The 15,788-nt window shown below is 42.1% G+C and overlaps 1 protein-coding gene across 1 annotated transcript in view; it reads right to left on the reverse strand.

Annotated features, from left to right (window-relative positions):
- Nucleotides 1–731: 731 nt before the first annotated feature.
- Nucleotides 732–15,788, reverse strand: part of LOC106586788 (amine oxidase [flavin-containing]) — a 70,801-nt gene continuing 55,744 nt past the window's right edge. The window contains exons 7-15 of the mRNA XM_014174441.2: nt 11,578–11,727; nt 10,757–10,916; nt 10,249–10,345; nt 10,079–10,132; nt 9,864–9,921; nt 8,597–8,694; nt 4,087–4,198; nt 3,915–3,977; nt 732–3,759 (exon numbers count right to left, since the gene is read on the reverse strand). Coding sequence (XP_014029916.1) covers nt 3,604–3,759; nt 3,915–3,977; nt 4,087–4,198; nt 8,597–8,694; nt 9,864–9,921; nt 10,079–10,132; nt 10,249–10,345; nt 10,757–10,916; nt 11,578–11,727 — 948 coding nt within the window. The 3' untranslated portion in view covers nt 732–3,603. The remainder of the gene's footprint in view (nt 3,760–3,914; nt 3,978–4,086; nt 4,199–8,596; nt 8,695–9,863; nt 9,922–10,078; nt 10,133–10,248; nt 10,346–10,756; nt 10,917–11,577; nt 11,728–15,788) is intronic.

Consider the following 15,788-nt stretch of genomic DNA (forward strand, 5'->3'; position numbering starts at 1 on the left):
GCCTCCACAATCACCCGACCTCAACCTAATTGAGATGGTTTGGGATGAGTTGGACCTCAGAGTGAAGGGAAAGCAGCCAACAAGTGCTCAGCATATGTGGGAACTCCTTCAAGACTGTTGGAAAAGCATTCCAGGTGAAGCTGGTTGAGAGAATGCCAAGAGTGTGCAAAGCTGTCATCAAGGCAAAGGGTGGCTACTTTGAAGAATCTAAAATATATTTTGTTATATATATATCACGTCAACTATCTTCCTATTTGACCATATCTCACCATGTGGCAGCATAAACAACCATATAAACTATCTTCCTATTAGACCATATCTCACTACGGGATATTTCAGTTGTGAGTGTTGTCATAATTAAATGAATCTGTTAAGATTATGTTAATCTTCCAGGTGAGGTAGAGAAAAGGGCAGAAACTCATGTCAGTGACATCGACTTGAACATCCACGGATCGGAGACAAGATGCTTGGAGAAAAAACACACAGAGACATACACACACACACACACAGTCTTGTAGAACTAACCTTGTGGGGACACACAATTCAGTCCTAATTCTAGCCCTAACTAATTCTAAGCTTAATCCTAGAAATAGCATTTGACTTAACAAAAATGTCCCCAGTTGGTCAAGTGTTTGTTCGTTTACTATTCTTGTAGGGACTTCTGGTCCCCACAAGTATAGTTAAACACACACACACACACACACTAGACAAACGACCCAGAGAGAGACCAGTAGGTGGTAAATTCAATGTTTTTATCACCAGATTTGTAGAGGAATCATATAAAGACATCAAAGAATGCAATTAGACGATTAGAAGGTATGACATTTCACACACAGCCAGCCATTGAGAGAGGGACGGAATAGAACAGACAGTGTCAGGCCTAGAAGCAGTCTCACAGAGGGATTAGACACTAATGATGTCATACTGGGAACCAGGACACTGATGATGTCACACAGGGAACCAGGACACTGATGATGTCATCCAGGACACCAGGGAGCAGCTGTTTCCAGTTGGTTCCTGTAGTTCCGTTCACTAGTTTTCCATCAGAACAAACAGACTGTTCTTCTACTATACTTCTTTGAAAATGTTGAGATCTTTCTTGACATCATGGTCCAATCCCTACTCATCTGATTCTGGTTACAACCAGGCCTCTGAGCAAAAGTTACTTTGAGGTGAATCAAATGCAAAAAGACAAAACGCTTGGAGCCTGGGGGTACGGGTTCAAGTTTAGTGTCAAGGTAGGATGTAAGCTAAGCTAAGGGATAGACAGCATTTCTGAGGAGTACAGCAATAACAACATTACAGAACATCTAGATAGATAGTTTAGCTAGAGATGTATGGGCGGATTTACACAGTTCACAGTCTGCCATTTTAAGATTCACACATACACAACTGGTGCCAGAAAGCTAACTGTAGCATCATGGATGTTAGCATGATTGTTTGTTCAGCCTCAGACGATTGCCTGCCGGAAACAGAGCTCAGTCATTGGCCTAAGAAGGTGTCATAATCAAATCACATTTTATTGGTCACGTATAGCAATATCTAGCAAAACAGTAACAATACACAAATGTAAAAAAAATTAAGAACAAGAAATTAAGACATATAAGAATCACTCAATCCAAGAATGGCCAATAAGCTCTAGTTAACGACAAATGCACCAGACAGGGGGTACAGCGGGAGGGGGGACGGGGAATGAGTGTCAGTCACACAGGCACTTGAAAAATGTCAAAACACCACAATTTATATTAAGGCAAGATGGACTACACTCACGACGTACGCACACGTCTTTAGGGACAACACCACAATGTTCCACCACTCATTGTACGACCGACCGTACAGTACGCTTCAGAATGGATGGTCTTACAGGTTGATTCTCTTATCTACTCAGAGCAGTAATTCTGTTCATCTATAGATCTAGATGTTGATGTTATTTCACTGACATTTTCTTTTCTTCCACTTGTTATTTTTTTTAGAGGGATCTTTATTATTGGATAGAAATCTGTTTCATACATATTTGTTAGGCGAAGAGAAGAATATCTGCTGAAAATACTGTGAAACTGGACTTATTCAGTATCATGGGCAAATTGGCTGTAGTTAGAAGCAAGCTCAATACCCTCTGAAAGTAACCACACCTTCTGCTTTACTTCGAGGTGATGTCCCCTAATCTTTTGAATGGGCTTGATGATTACATCATTTTAAAAAAAATTTAAGCGATCATTTAAGGTGTATAAAATTATATTTGTGTTTGTGGATGAATTTACTTCCACATTTACTTTACTTTTATGAAGTATTTAGCTTGAAGACCATTGCCTTACATTTTTGCCCATTGAAGACCATTCAAAGAGTCTACAAAAATTCTAAAACTACAAGGCTACTTTCTGGTAAATGATGTGCCACTTCCATAGGGTATGCTCTGGCTTCAGCAGAAATACATGGGAGAATCAATACGATAAGTTTAAATATAGGCATTGTTTAATTAGCTGGTTAACGGGTAGGCGGCTAAATAAATACTGCCTTAAATATTTCTATGATCAATCAATATGTATCAATGAGAGCATTTAAATAGAACGGTTACAAATAAAGTCTTTCCATAATTACACACACATGCACGCACACATGTGCACACAGGTAGTGTGAAATAATGGATGGAGATCTACCTCCTGAAATCATAGATGAGAGAATATCATATTTTTGTATTACTGTGGTAATATTCTTAGTATTTGTTTTTGTTCGGTATTCTTAAAAATGGTCCCAGACAATAAAATTATGGACTTTAAATGGGTATCTTCAAAATACAGTTCATGACTATCATCGAGGATCGAGCCTCATTGGAAAAATTTTTAATTAAATGCATAATATTTCAAATATACTCATAGAAGATTATAATACAACAACAATGAATTAAATCATCTAATCCTGAAAATACATAAAAAATATTTCCACTCTCTTTACAATGAATACTATGACTGTTGAGAGAAGCATAACGGAGACACAACATCTCTGGATGCAGGATTCTGGATACACTAATAATACAGGTATTCTGACAATATTATGCCGTTGCTAAACTGTTACTAAACTTAATCTTAGAGCTGGTTACAGCTTCTATGACATTATAGATCAGATTAGTCAGCACCTAAAATCAGCAGAGGTAATTAACACACATTCTCAAACAGTCAATGCAGATTTGTGAATGATAATGTCATTGGGAAAGCTACTGTTTTAATAACTCTGATTTAGTTGTCATCCTTCATTGGTTTAAGAGTCTGAATCACAGCAGAACAGACAATATTATTGTGAGCTGGTCTTGAGAGATCCTGTGTTGGGACACTGTGGAGGATGGAGGTTTTTAGAACAATGGATGGTACAGTAGTGAATGACAGAACTGAACAGTCTTTACCAAGGCCTATGACACAGAGTGGCAACATCTCACATGGCAACCTGTTTCCTATAAAGTGCATTACTTTAGACCAGAACTCTATGTGGTCAAAAGTGGAGCACTACTCTAGCTGTGGTCAAAAGAAGTGTATTGTAAAGGGAATAGTGTGCCGTTAGAGAATTGCCCTCTGGAGATGCATGAGAGAAGGAGGTGGGAGGGGTTTAGGTTTAGCTTCGGGTGAAAAGCCCCTTCTGATAGGCCAACATGCCTGCTGCAGTGGCAACAGAGAGGATGGAGGCTACGCCCAGGAAGTTGATGAACCCGCCCACAGATGGAAGGTTTCGCTCCCAGAAGGTGGTGACAAACGGAAGTGCTGGGACTTCCTGTTAGAGAGACAGAGGAGATGGGGGAGAGAGTTAGGGGAGCACTAAGTTAGGTCTACATTCTATAATGTCCTTTAGATACTTTACATTTTAACCCAAATGAGTTTGGTATGTGACTTAAGTATCCATTGTTTTGGGTCGCATTGAATCCTTACCACTGACTCAGGCTCTGTTTGCCAGATCTGACTCCGTGGAATCCTTCCCATTACACACATGACCTGGAACAACAATAAATTAATTTATAATACTAAAACAATACACAAGAGGGAGGGGGGTATATGAAATAAATACATGTATAATTATTATGATGATGATGAAGGCTCTCACCTCTCTGGCGGCCCTCTCCCCAGCCTGAACAGCCCCCTCCATGTAGCCACTCCACTCAGTAGCTGTCTCTGTTCCTGCAAAGTACAGCCTGCCTACTGGCTCCCTGAGAACCCTACACAGAGGGGGAAGGAGAGGAGGGAGAAGGAGAAGGAGAGATATAAAGGTTAGATAAGGTCACACAGTGTATATTTGTACAGTGAGGGAAAAAAGTATTTGATCCCCTGCTGATTTTGTATGTTTGCCCACTGACAAAGAAATGATCAGTCTATAATTTTAATTGTAGGTTTCTTTGAATAGTGAGAGACAGAATAACAACCAAAAAATCCTGAAAAACGCATGTCAAAAATGTTATACATTGATTTTGCATTTTAATGAGGGAAATAAGTATTTGACCCCCTCTCAATCAGAAAGATTTCTGGCTCCTAGGTGTCTTTTATACAGGTAACGAGCTGAGATTAGGAGCACACTCTTAAAGGGAGTGCTCCTAATCTCAGCTTGTTACCTATATAAAAGACACCTGTCCACAGAAGCAATCAATCAGATTCCAAACTCTCCACCATGACCAAGACCAAAGAGCTCTCCAAGGATGTCAGGGACAAGATTGTAGACCTACACAAGGCTGGAATGGGCTACAAGACCATCGCCAAGCAGCTTGGTGAGGTGACAACAGTTGGTGCGATTATTCGCAAATGGAAGAAACACAAAAGAACTGTCAATCTCCCTCGACCTGGGGCTCCATGCAAGATCTCGCCTCGTGGAGTTGCAATGATCATGAGAACGGTGAGGAATCAGCCCAGAACTACACGGGAGGATCTTGTCAATGATCTCAAGGCAGCTGGGACCATAGTCACCAAGAAAACAATTGGTAACACACTACGCCGTGAAGGACTGAAATCCTGCAGCGCCCGCAAGGTCCCCCTGCTCAAGAAAGCACATATACATGCCCGTCTGAAGTTTGCCAATGAACATCTGAATGATTCTGAGGACAACTGGGTGAAAGTGTTGTGGTCAGATGAGACCAAAATGGAGCTCTTTGGCATCAACTCAACTCGCCGTGTTTGGAGGAGGAGGAATGCTGCCTATGACCCCAAGAACACCATCCCAACCATCAAACATGGAGGTGGAAACATTATGCTTTGGGGGTGTTTTTCTGCTAAGGGGACAGGACAACTTCACTGCATCAAAGGGACGATGGACAGGGCCATGTACCGTCAAATCTTGGGTGAGAACCTCCTTCCCTCAGCCAGGGCATTGAAAATGGGTCGTGGATGGGTATTCCAGCATGACAATGACCCAAAACACACGGCCAAGGCAACAAAGGAGTGGCTCAAGAAGAAGCACATTAAGGTCCTGGAGTGGCCTAGCCAGTCTCCAGACCTTAATCCCATAGAAAATCTGTGGAGGGAGCTGAAGGTTCGAGTTGCCAAACGTCAGCCTCGAAACCTTAATGACTTGGAGAAGATCTGCAAAGAGGAGTGGGACAAAATCCCTCCTGAGATGTGTGCAAACCTGGTGGCCAACTACAAGAAACGTCTGACCTCTGTGATTGACAACAAAGGTTTTGCCACCAAGTACTAAGTCATGTTTTGCAGAGGGGTCAAATACTTATTTCCCTCATTAAAATGCAAATCATTTTATAACATTTTTGACATGCGTTTTTCTAGATTTTTTTTGTTGTTATTCTGTCTCTCACTGTTCAAATAAACCTACCATTAAAATTATAGACTGATCATTTCTTTGTCAGTGGGCAAACGTACAAAATCAGCAGGGGATCAAATACTTTTTTCCCCTCACTGTATTTATTATGAATCCCCATTAGCTGCTGCCAAAGCAGCAGCTACTCTTCCAGAGGTCCAGCAAAATTAAGGCAGTTTAAACCATTACAATACATTCACAGATTTCACAACACACTGTGTGCCCTCGGGCCCCTACTCCACCACTACCACATATCTACATTATTAAATCAATGTGTATGTATAGTGTATGTATAGTGTGTGTATGTGTGTGTGTGTGTGTGTGTGTATGTGCCAATGTTTGTGTTGCTTCACAGTCCCCGCTGTTCCATAAGATGTTTTTTTATCTGTTTTTTAAATCTAATTTTACTGCTTGCGTCAGTTACTTGATGTGGAATAGAGTTCCATGTAGTCATGGCTCTATGTAATACTGTGTACCTCCCATAATCTGTTCTGGACTTGGGGACTGTGAAGAGACCTCTTGTGGCATGTCTTGTGGGGTATGCATGGGTATCCGAGCTGTGTGCCAGTAGTTTAAACAGACAGCTCTGTGCATTCAACATGTCAATACCTCTCAAAAACAAAAGTAGTGATGAAATCAATCTCTCCTCCACTTTCAGCCAGGAGAGATTGACATGCATATTATTAATATTAGCTCTCTGTGTACATCCAAGGGCCAGCCGTGCTGCCCTGTTCTGAGCCAATTGCAATTTTCCTAAGTCCTTTTCTGTGGTAGCTGACCACACGACTGAACAGTAGTCAAGGTGCGACAAAACTAGGGCCTGTAGGACCTGCCTTGTTGATAGTGTTGTTAAGAAGGCAGAGCATTGCTTTATTATAGACAGACTTCTCCCCATCTTAGCTACTACTGCATCAATATGTTTTGACCATGACAGTTTACAGTCTAGTGTTACTCCAAGCAGTTTAGTCATCTCAACTTTCTCAATTTCCACATTATTTATTACAAGATTTAGTTGAGGTTTAGGGTTTAGTGGGTGTTTTGTTCCAAATACAATGCTTTTAGTTGTAGAAATATTTAGGGCTAACTTATTCCTTGCCACCCACTCTGAAACTAACTGCAGCTTTTTGTTGAGTGTTGCAGTCATTTCAGTCACTGTAGTAGCTGACGTGTATAGTGTTGACTTATCCGCATACATAGAAACTGTGGCTTTACTCAAAGTCATTGGCATGTCGTTAGTAAAACAATTTAAAAGCAAGGGGCCTAAACAGCTACCCTGATTCGAACTGGATTACATTTGATAGGCTTCCATTAAAGAACACCCTCTGTGTTCTGTTAGACAACTAACTCTTTATCCACATTATAGCAAGGGTGTAAAGCCATAACAAATACATTTTTACAGCAGTAGACTATGATCAATAATGTCAAAAGCTGCACTGAAGTCTAACAAGACAGCCCCCAATCATGTTATCATAGATTTCTCTCAGCCAATCATCAGTCATTTGTGTAAGTGCTGTGCTTGTTGAGTGTCCTTCCCTATAAGCATGCTGAAATTCTGTTGTCAATTTGTTTACTGTAAAATAGCATTGTATCTGGTCAAAAAAAATAATCCAGAAGTTTACAAAGGGTTGGTAACAGGCTGACTGATCGGCTATTTGAGCCAGTAAAGGGGGCTTTACTATTTATTCTTGGGCAGCGGAATGACTTTAGCTTCCCTCCAGGCCTGAGGGCACACGCTCTCTAGTAGGCTTAAATTGAAGATGTGGCAAATAGGAGTGGCAACATCATTTGTTATTATCCTCAGTAATTTTCCATCTATATTGTCAGACCCTGGTGGCTTTTCATTGTTGATAGAAATTTTTTCACCTCTTTTTCACCTTTTTTCACCTCTTCCACACTGACTTTACGTAATTCAAAAGTTCAATTCTTGTCTTTCATAATTTGGTCCGATATACTTGGATGTGTAGTGTCAGCGTTTGTTGCTAGCATGTCATCCCCAAGTTTGCTTATCTTGCCAATGAAAAAGTCATTACAGTAGTTGGTAATATCAGTGGGCTTTGTGATGAATGAGCCATCTGATTCAATAAATGGAGGAGCCGAGTTGGCTTTTTTTCCCAAAAATTTCATTTAAGGTGCCCCAAAGCTTTTTACTATCACTCTTTATATAATTTATCTTTGTTACATAGTGTAGTTTCTTTTACTTTTTATTTAGTTTAGTCACATGATTTCTTAATTTGCCGTACATTTGCCAATCAGTTGAGCTGCCAGACTTGGGGCGGCAGGTAGCCTAGTGGTTAAAGTGTTGGACTAGTAACCAGAAGGTTGCAAGTTTGAATCCCTGAGTTGACAAAATAAAAACACTTTATCATTCTGCCCCTGAACAAGGCAGTTAACCCACTGTTCCTAGGCTGTCATTGAAAATAAGAACTTGTTCTTAACTGACTTGCCTAGTTAAATTAAGGAAAAAAAAAAAAACTTAATTGCCATACCTTTTGCCTCATCCCTCTCAACCATACAATTTTTCAATTCCTCATCAATCCAAGGGGATTTAACAGTTTTTACAGTCATTTTCTTAATGGGTGCGTGCTTATTAGTGAAATAAAAATAAATAAAGGTGAAATAAAATAAAATTAATTAGTAACTGGAATAAGTAGTTTCATAAATGCGTCAAGTGCAGCGTCTGGTTGCTCCTCATTACACACCACAGACCAGCAAATATTCTTTACATCATCAACATACGAATCACTGTGTGTGTGTGTGTGTGTGTGTGTGTGTGTGTGTGTGTGTGTGTGTGTGTGTGTGTGTGTGTGTGACTTACTTGCCGTACTGGGTGAGTATACCAGGGGGGAAGTAAGCAGTGTAGCAGCCTCCAGAATACTCCTCCTCACACCAGTTCTTCTCCTCATAGTGCACAGGCTGGGACAGAGAGGGCTGGGGGTTAGTACTCGCATCGGGCTGGGGGTTGGTACTCGCATCGGGCTGGGGGTTAGTACTCGTATCGGGCTGGGGGTTAGTACTCGTATCGGGCTGGGGGTTAGTACTCGTATCGGGCTGGGGGTTAGTACTCGTATCGGGCTGGGGGTTAGTACTCGTATCGGGCTGGGGGTTGGTACTCGTATCGTGCTGGGGGTTAGTACTCCCGTGTGGCTCAGTTGGTAGAGCATGGTGTTTGCAACGCCAGGGTTGTGGATTCGATTCCCACGGGGGACCTGTATGGAAAAATTTTTATGACATTTATGCATTCACTACTGTAAGTCGCTCTGGATAAGAGTGTCTGCTAAATGACTAAAATGTAAATGTACTCGTATCGGGCTGGGGGTTAGTACTTGTATCGGGCTGGGGGTTAGTACTTGTATTGGGCTGGGGGTTAGTACTTGTATCGGGCTGGGGGTTAGTACTTGTATTGGGCTGGGGGTTGTTTTACTCCAATGTTTGTAAACAACGTAAATGTAAGCAAACACTGTATAGCCTCAAAACGTGGTTAAAACTATATAATGGATGGTCAGTCCTTAAATCCATAGCTTTGAATTTGAGTGTGGTTATATTTCTCCAGTCCCATCCTTTGGCTTTTTAGCAGAACAGGGGTGGAGAAAAAGCTTTGTTATTGTTTCAATTAAGCACTCTAGTTCTAAGCAGTAGTGGTAGTAGTGGTGGTAGTGGTGGTAGTAGTAGTAGTAATATTACACTGTTAGAAGAAAGGATTCCAAAAGGGTTCTTTGGGTATTCCCATAGGAGAACTCTTTTTGGTTCCATGTAGACCCTTTTTGGTTCCAGGTGGAACCCTTTCGAGTTCTATGTAAAACCAAAAAGGGTTATCCTATGGGGACAGCCAAAGAACCCTTTTAGGTTCTAGATAGCACATTTTTCTCTAAGAGCGTAGCAGTACTAGTAGTACTAATAGCAGTAGTAGCAGCAGCAGTAGTAGCAGCAGCAGTAGCAGCAGTAGTAGCAGCAGTAGTAGCAGCAGTAGTAGTAGCAGCAGTAGTAATAGCAGTAGTAGTAGCAGCAGTAGCAGCAGTAGTAGTAGCAGCAGTAGTAGTAGTAGTAGCAGCAGTAGCAGCAGTAGCAGCAGTGGTTCCACTCACATGCAGAGCCTCCTCTGAGCCCAGCACTCTGGAGTAGATCTCACAGATCCTCTTCTTCCTACAGGGGACAACAACCATCTTTAAGGGTTAAGGAAGGGATAGGGTTAAACTCTTAATGCTGATACACATGCGTACTAGCATAGTATACACACGAGGAAGTGATTTAAAACACACTGTAGGGACTGAACATGAGAAACAGCCAGCCAGATGTTTACCTCTCCTCTTTCGTTAGTCCACATAGCTTCCTGCACTTGCGGGCCAGGATGAAGCTAGGCCATAGGAACAGGATAAATAAAGTTACAGTAATATCACTAAGTAAACCACAGTTTCTCATTCTCTATGGGTAATCATGTTGGGATACAGGAAACTAAAGTTATGTGTTTACCCCATAATGGCGGGCACAGTCCCATCGGGCTTTGTGTCGTCCAGAGTCAAGCCAATGGGTGCCTCTTCCTCCTCAATCACCATAGTGCCACAGTACCCTGAGAGAGAGAGAAAGGAAAAGGATGCAGGAGAGAAGGAGGACATGTAGAGAGGAGAAAGAGGATCAGGAATGAGGAGATGAGGAGGATCAGGGATGAAGAGAAGAAGAGAGTAGAGGAGAGAGAGGATCAGGGATGAGGAGGAGAGGAGAAGGAGGATCAAGGATAAGGAGAAGAGGAGAGGAGAGAGAAGATCAGGGATAAGGAGGAGAGGAGGAGGATCAGGGATGAGGAGAAGAGGAGAAGGAGATTATCACCCAAGTTCTCTCCATAGTAGACAATACATTTGATGACAGAGCCCATAGACCCTCCCTCCCTCCCTTGTTACCTTTCTTCCTCCAGAAGTTCTCTCTGTAGTAGACAATACATTTGATGACAGAGCCCATAGACCCTCCCTCCCTCCCTTGTTACCTTTCTTCCTCCAGAAGTTCTCTCTGTAGTAGACAATACATTTGATTACAGAGCCCATAGGGACCCTGTGGATCAGCTGGTTTCTGAGAGGGGGCAGCTCAGGGTTGAAGTGCATCTTCAAATTCAGACCAGGAGGGGTCGCCACAATCACATACTTGGCCTGGGAGAAACAAAACACAAGAGTTGAGGCCTGTGTAGTGTGTAGTGTCTACCCACTGGGCACACACTGGTTGAATCGACACTGTTTCCAAGTCATTTCAATGAAATTACACTGAACCAATGTGGAATAGGAGTTGAATTGAGGTCTGTGCCCAGTAGGTAGTGTGTACATCTCCAGTCCACCCCGGTGGCTAAGCAGCTCCACACTACTGCTTAATGGGTTTTATCTGGGGGAGAGGATGTAGCCTGGACAGAGAGATGAAGACCAGCTTACTGACAACAATCCATCTGGCTTACACATATGTGCACGCGCATGCACACAAACTCGAACACACACACGAACACACACACTGTCAAAAGCTACAGGAATTTACTGACGGGCAAACATGAATATCTAAGGGGCTCTGTAAGCTCAGTGAGTTGTATGGTTGAATGAATGATTCCTAGAATGTTCCAGGAGTTCTAGAATGCAAATGTACAGCAGTCATAACATGGGCGACATCATGAGGGGCATGGTATTATAAACAAACAAGCTCTAGATGGCAGCATAGGCACAACCTGAAATCAGTAGGCTCCTACTCAGCGGAATGTGCTCTGACGAGATTGTAATTATGTTGATGTAATTATGTTGATGGATTGGAGATGGTTGCTCTCTCACTCACCTTGTATGTTTCCTTGTTGAGCGTCTCGACCTCGACCATGTCCCCTGTCTGGTCGATCTTGCAGACTGGAGACTCCATCTTGACCCGCTCACCCAGCTCTTTGGCCATACACTCACTGATCTGGCTGGAACCTCCCAAAAACTTCCTCTCCTGAAATGCAAATACAGTATCATCAGTTATATCAATCAGATACAGGCTAATAAGACCTGTTCCAGGAGGGTGCTACTCTGTGGCTGACCCTGTGCTGCTTCTAGTCTCTCATCTGTGTGATTTCCAGGGGGTTGGGAAAAACACAAGACAGCAAAAGACACATTTATGTCACAGTGGACAATGAAGTTGTAACGCCAGGATAAATATCAAATTATACTCTATTCATTATCAGTGTAGTGTATTACTTTTTAACAAGATTTTGACAGTGTAAGATTCAGTATTCTCTACGGGCTGTGTGTGTGAAACTTTTTGCATCAGTGCCAGATTTACACCCTATGAGACATAAACTAGCTATTCTGTTCCTTCTTCTGCCTCCACAAAAATACCTCAAACTCATTCTAAGACAGCCAGCCCCCTGGGACAGTTGATTGATGCATCTGAGGTGAATAGTAGTTGTACATTTGGATGGTGGCCCTTTTTTAATCTAGGCTGGTTTTAGGATACTTCAGTAGAACAACACGCAGGAGGTGTTTTAGAACCAAACAGGTGTGGGGGGGGGTGTATTGGACTGGAACCAGTCAGGCAGGGGGTGTATTGGACTGGAACCAGTCAGGCAGGGGGGTGTATTGGACTGGAACCAGTCAGGCAGGGGGTGTATTGGACTGGAACCAGTCAGACAGGGGGGTGGATTGGACTGGAACCAGTCAGACAGGGGGGTGTATTGGACTGGAACCAGTCAGGCAGGGGGGTGTATTGGACTGGAACCAGTCAGACAGGGGGGTGGATTGGACTGGAACCAGTCAGGCAGGGGGATTGGACTGGAATTGGACTGGAACCAGTCAGGCAGGGGGGTGTATTGGACTGGAACCAGTCAGGCAGGGGGGTGTATTGGACTGGAACCAGTCAGGCAGGGGGGTGGATTGGAAAGTGAGTGTGGGTCTTGGCAAGGCCACATTACAATGTAAACAAAGCTAAGTCCTGGTTAGTGTAAACTTCCATCAGCTAACTTTGTAGACCCATCATTTCTGATAAATTGACTTGGCTGGAGAGGGAGGAGACTCGAGGCCATATTGTGGCCGAAGTAACACATTTAATACAGAATTCTTCTGGGTACATGCACTTACATTCAATATGCAAGAAGCGAGAGCAAGTTACATCTCAGATGGAAGGACATAATACAACATGAATAGCATGGCATTTCCTCCTTCAGTTTGGTGTCAAAAGCTGTAGCTAAAAAACCCTAATGGTTCCAAGACATAATGGCTCAAAGGTCAAGTCCCACGATTATATAGTCATTCTGAATTCCATGAACATGCATTATTACAGACTTTAGTTGATATGAAACTGATACAACTTTCAGTATAACAATGTGAACATTTCAACATCTGTTACTTTGTCAGGTTGTCCGGTACAGTGGGAAATTCGGCATCTTGAGCTAGTTTATGGTTGGATTGTCATGAGTTGATGCCTCTGAGAATTCTGTTTCCTGTGCGATCTGAGGTGCACAGAAAGATGGAAAACACCTGTTAACTTTAGAGTTTAGAGCATTCTAAGTTGTGCGAGCAATTAATTTGGTTACTCATGATATGACTCTAAGCAAAGAGGTGAGGATATAACCTCGTCCCAGGTTATTGTACACAGCGAATATAAGCATGGGATATCAACAACTCAAAGTTGGCCAAAGTGGGAGTGACCTATTGAGTAAAGTATTTGTCATCATTTAATTTTAGGGAATCACACGACTGAGAGACATGGCTCTGTGCTTGTGGTGTGCTAGTGTATGGGGAGGGTTAGGGGGAAGGTGTTGCTAGATTAAGCCAATGCCTATGCCCCGGGAGTTTGGTCATAGAGCTCTATTTTCATGTCATCCGACCAAATCACCGGTTCCAGTCCAAGTGCCAATGCTGTTTCGGAAACTCCAGGCATTTACATTTGTTGGATCACATGAAAATAGAGCTCTTTGGCCATAGACACCAGCGGTGGGTTTTGTGTCGAAATGAGAATGTATGAGCAAAAAATAACCCAATATCTACTGCAAAATATGGTGGTGGATCGTTTATGTTATTTTGCTTCCACTTGTCCTTGGGCCCTTGGGTAGGGGGCAGTATTTTCACCTCCGGATGAAAAGCGTGCCCAAAGTAAACTGCCTGTTACTCAGGCCCAGAAGCTAGGATATGCATATAGATTTGGATAGAAAACACTCTAAAGTTTCCAAAAGTGTTAAAATAATGTCTGTGAGTATAACAGAACTGATATGGCAGGCGAAGCCCCGAGGACAAACCATCCAGGGGGGGAAAAAATTGAGGTCATAGGATTTTCCATTAGTTTTCTATGGGATGCCCGTATTATTAGGAACCTGGTTGCAGTTCCTATGGCTTCCACTAGATGTCAACTGTCTTTAGAAATTGCTCAATGTTTTTCTTTTGAGAAATGAAGAAGTAGTCCTATTCATTGTAAGTGTCACTCCAGGTGGACTCTACTGTTTAGCTGCACGTGACCAGGAGCGCGCTCCACGTTGTTTTTATCCGGTATTAGAAACAGTTTATTCCGTCTTAAATTTGATCGATTATTTACATTTTAGGGTACCTGAGGTTGGATTAGGAATGTTGTTTGAAATGTTTGGACCAAGTTTACAGGTAACTTATTAGATACTTTGTAGGCATGTTGGGTGAGTTGAAACCGGTGTATTTCTGAATCAAACACACCAAATAAATTGACATTTTTGGGGATATAAAGAAGGACATTTTGTTCGATAAGGACCATTTGTGATGTTTCTGGGACATTTTGGAGTGCCAACAGAAGAAGATCTTCAAAGGTAAGGCATTAATTATATCGCTATTTCTGACTTTTGTGGTGCACCTGCCTGGTTGAAATATATTTTTCATGGTTTTGTATGCAGGGCGCTGTCCTCAGATAATCGCATGGTTTGCTTTCGCCGTAAAGCCTTTTTGAAATCTGACACAGCGGCTGGATTAACAAGAAGTTAAGCTTTATTTTGATGTATAACACATATATTTTCAAGAATGGGAAATATTTGAATTGAGTATTTTTGAATTTCGCGCTCTGCAATTTCACCGGATGTTGGCCAGGTGGGACGCTACCGTCCCACGTAGCCTAGAGAGGTTAAGGACATTTTAGCCAAACATCTGGTTGCCTCTGCCAGGAGGCTGAAACTTGGCTGCAAGTGGATCTTCCAGCAAGATAACCGCAAGCACACATCAAAATCCACAATTGGCCACAAAATCAAGAAGACTATCCATAAGCGCAGACGAAGGATAACAAGGATCTGGAAGGATTCTATATGGAGGAATGGTCTAATGTCCGTCTCAGGCTCAGAAAAAGGCTCAGTGCCGTTATCCTCGCAAGGTAAGGTATTGAAAACACGGTGTCAATCATTATCATTACTTTTTGAGAAAAATTGGTTTACCTGTTAAACAAAATCTCTTTCTCGGAGCAATTTTATGAGTATAAAATAATATAATTTCCAAATGTTTTGAGCATGCTCAGTATTTGAATTATTTATTTTATACATCATTTGTTCTCATCTTTATCAATGTGTCAATTCTTTTTAACCTTTATTTAACTAGGCAAGTCAGTTAAGAACAAATTCTTATTTACAATGACGGCCTACCGGGGAACAGTGGGTTAACTGCCTTGTTCAGGGGCAGAACGACAGATTTTTACCTTATCAGCTATGGGATTTGATCTAGCAACCTTTCAGTTACTGGCCCAATGCTCTAACCACTAGAATACCTAGCACACGCTCCAGCAGGTATATCTCACTGGTCATTCCCAAAGCCAACACCTCTTTTGGCCGCCTTTCCTTCCAGTTCTCTGCTGCCAATGACTGGAACGAATTGCAAAAATCGCTGAAGCTGGAGACTTATATTTCCCTCGCTATTATAAATATCAAATTATACTCTATTCATTATCAGTGTAGTGCATTACTTTTTAACACGATTTTGACAGTGTAAGATTCAGTATTCTCTACGGGCTGAGTGTGTGAAACTTTTTGCATCAGTGTCAGATTTACACCTTATGAGACATAAACTAGCTATTCT

This window comes from Salmo salar, chromosome ssa25, assembly GCF_905237065.1.
Source record: "Salmo salar chromosome ssa25, Ssal_v3.1, whole genome shotgun sequence".
In the NCBI taxonomy this organism is placed as follows: Eukaryota; Metazoa; Chordata; class Actinopteri; order Salmoniformes; family Salmonidae; genus Salmo; species Salmo salar.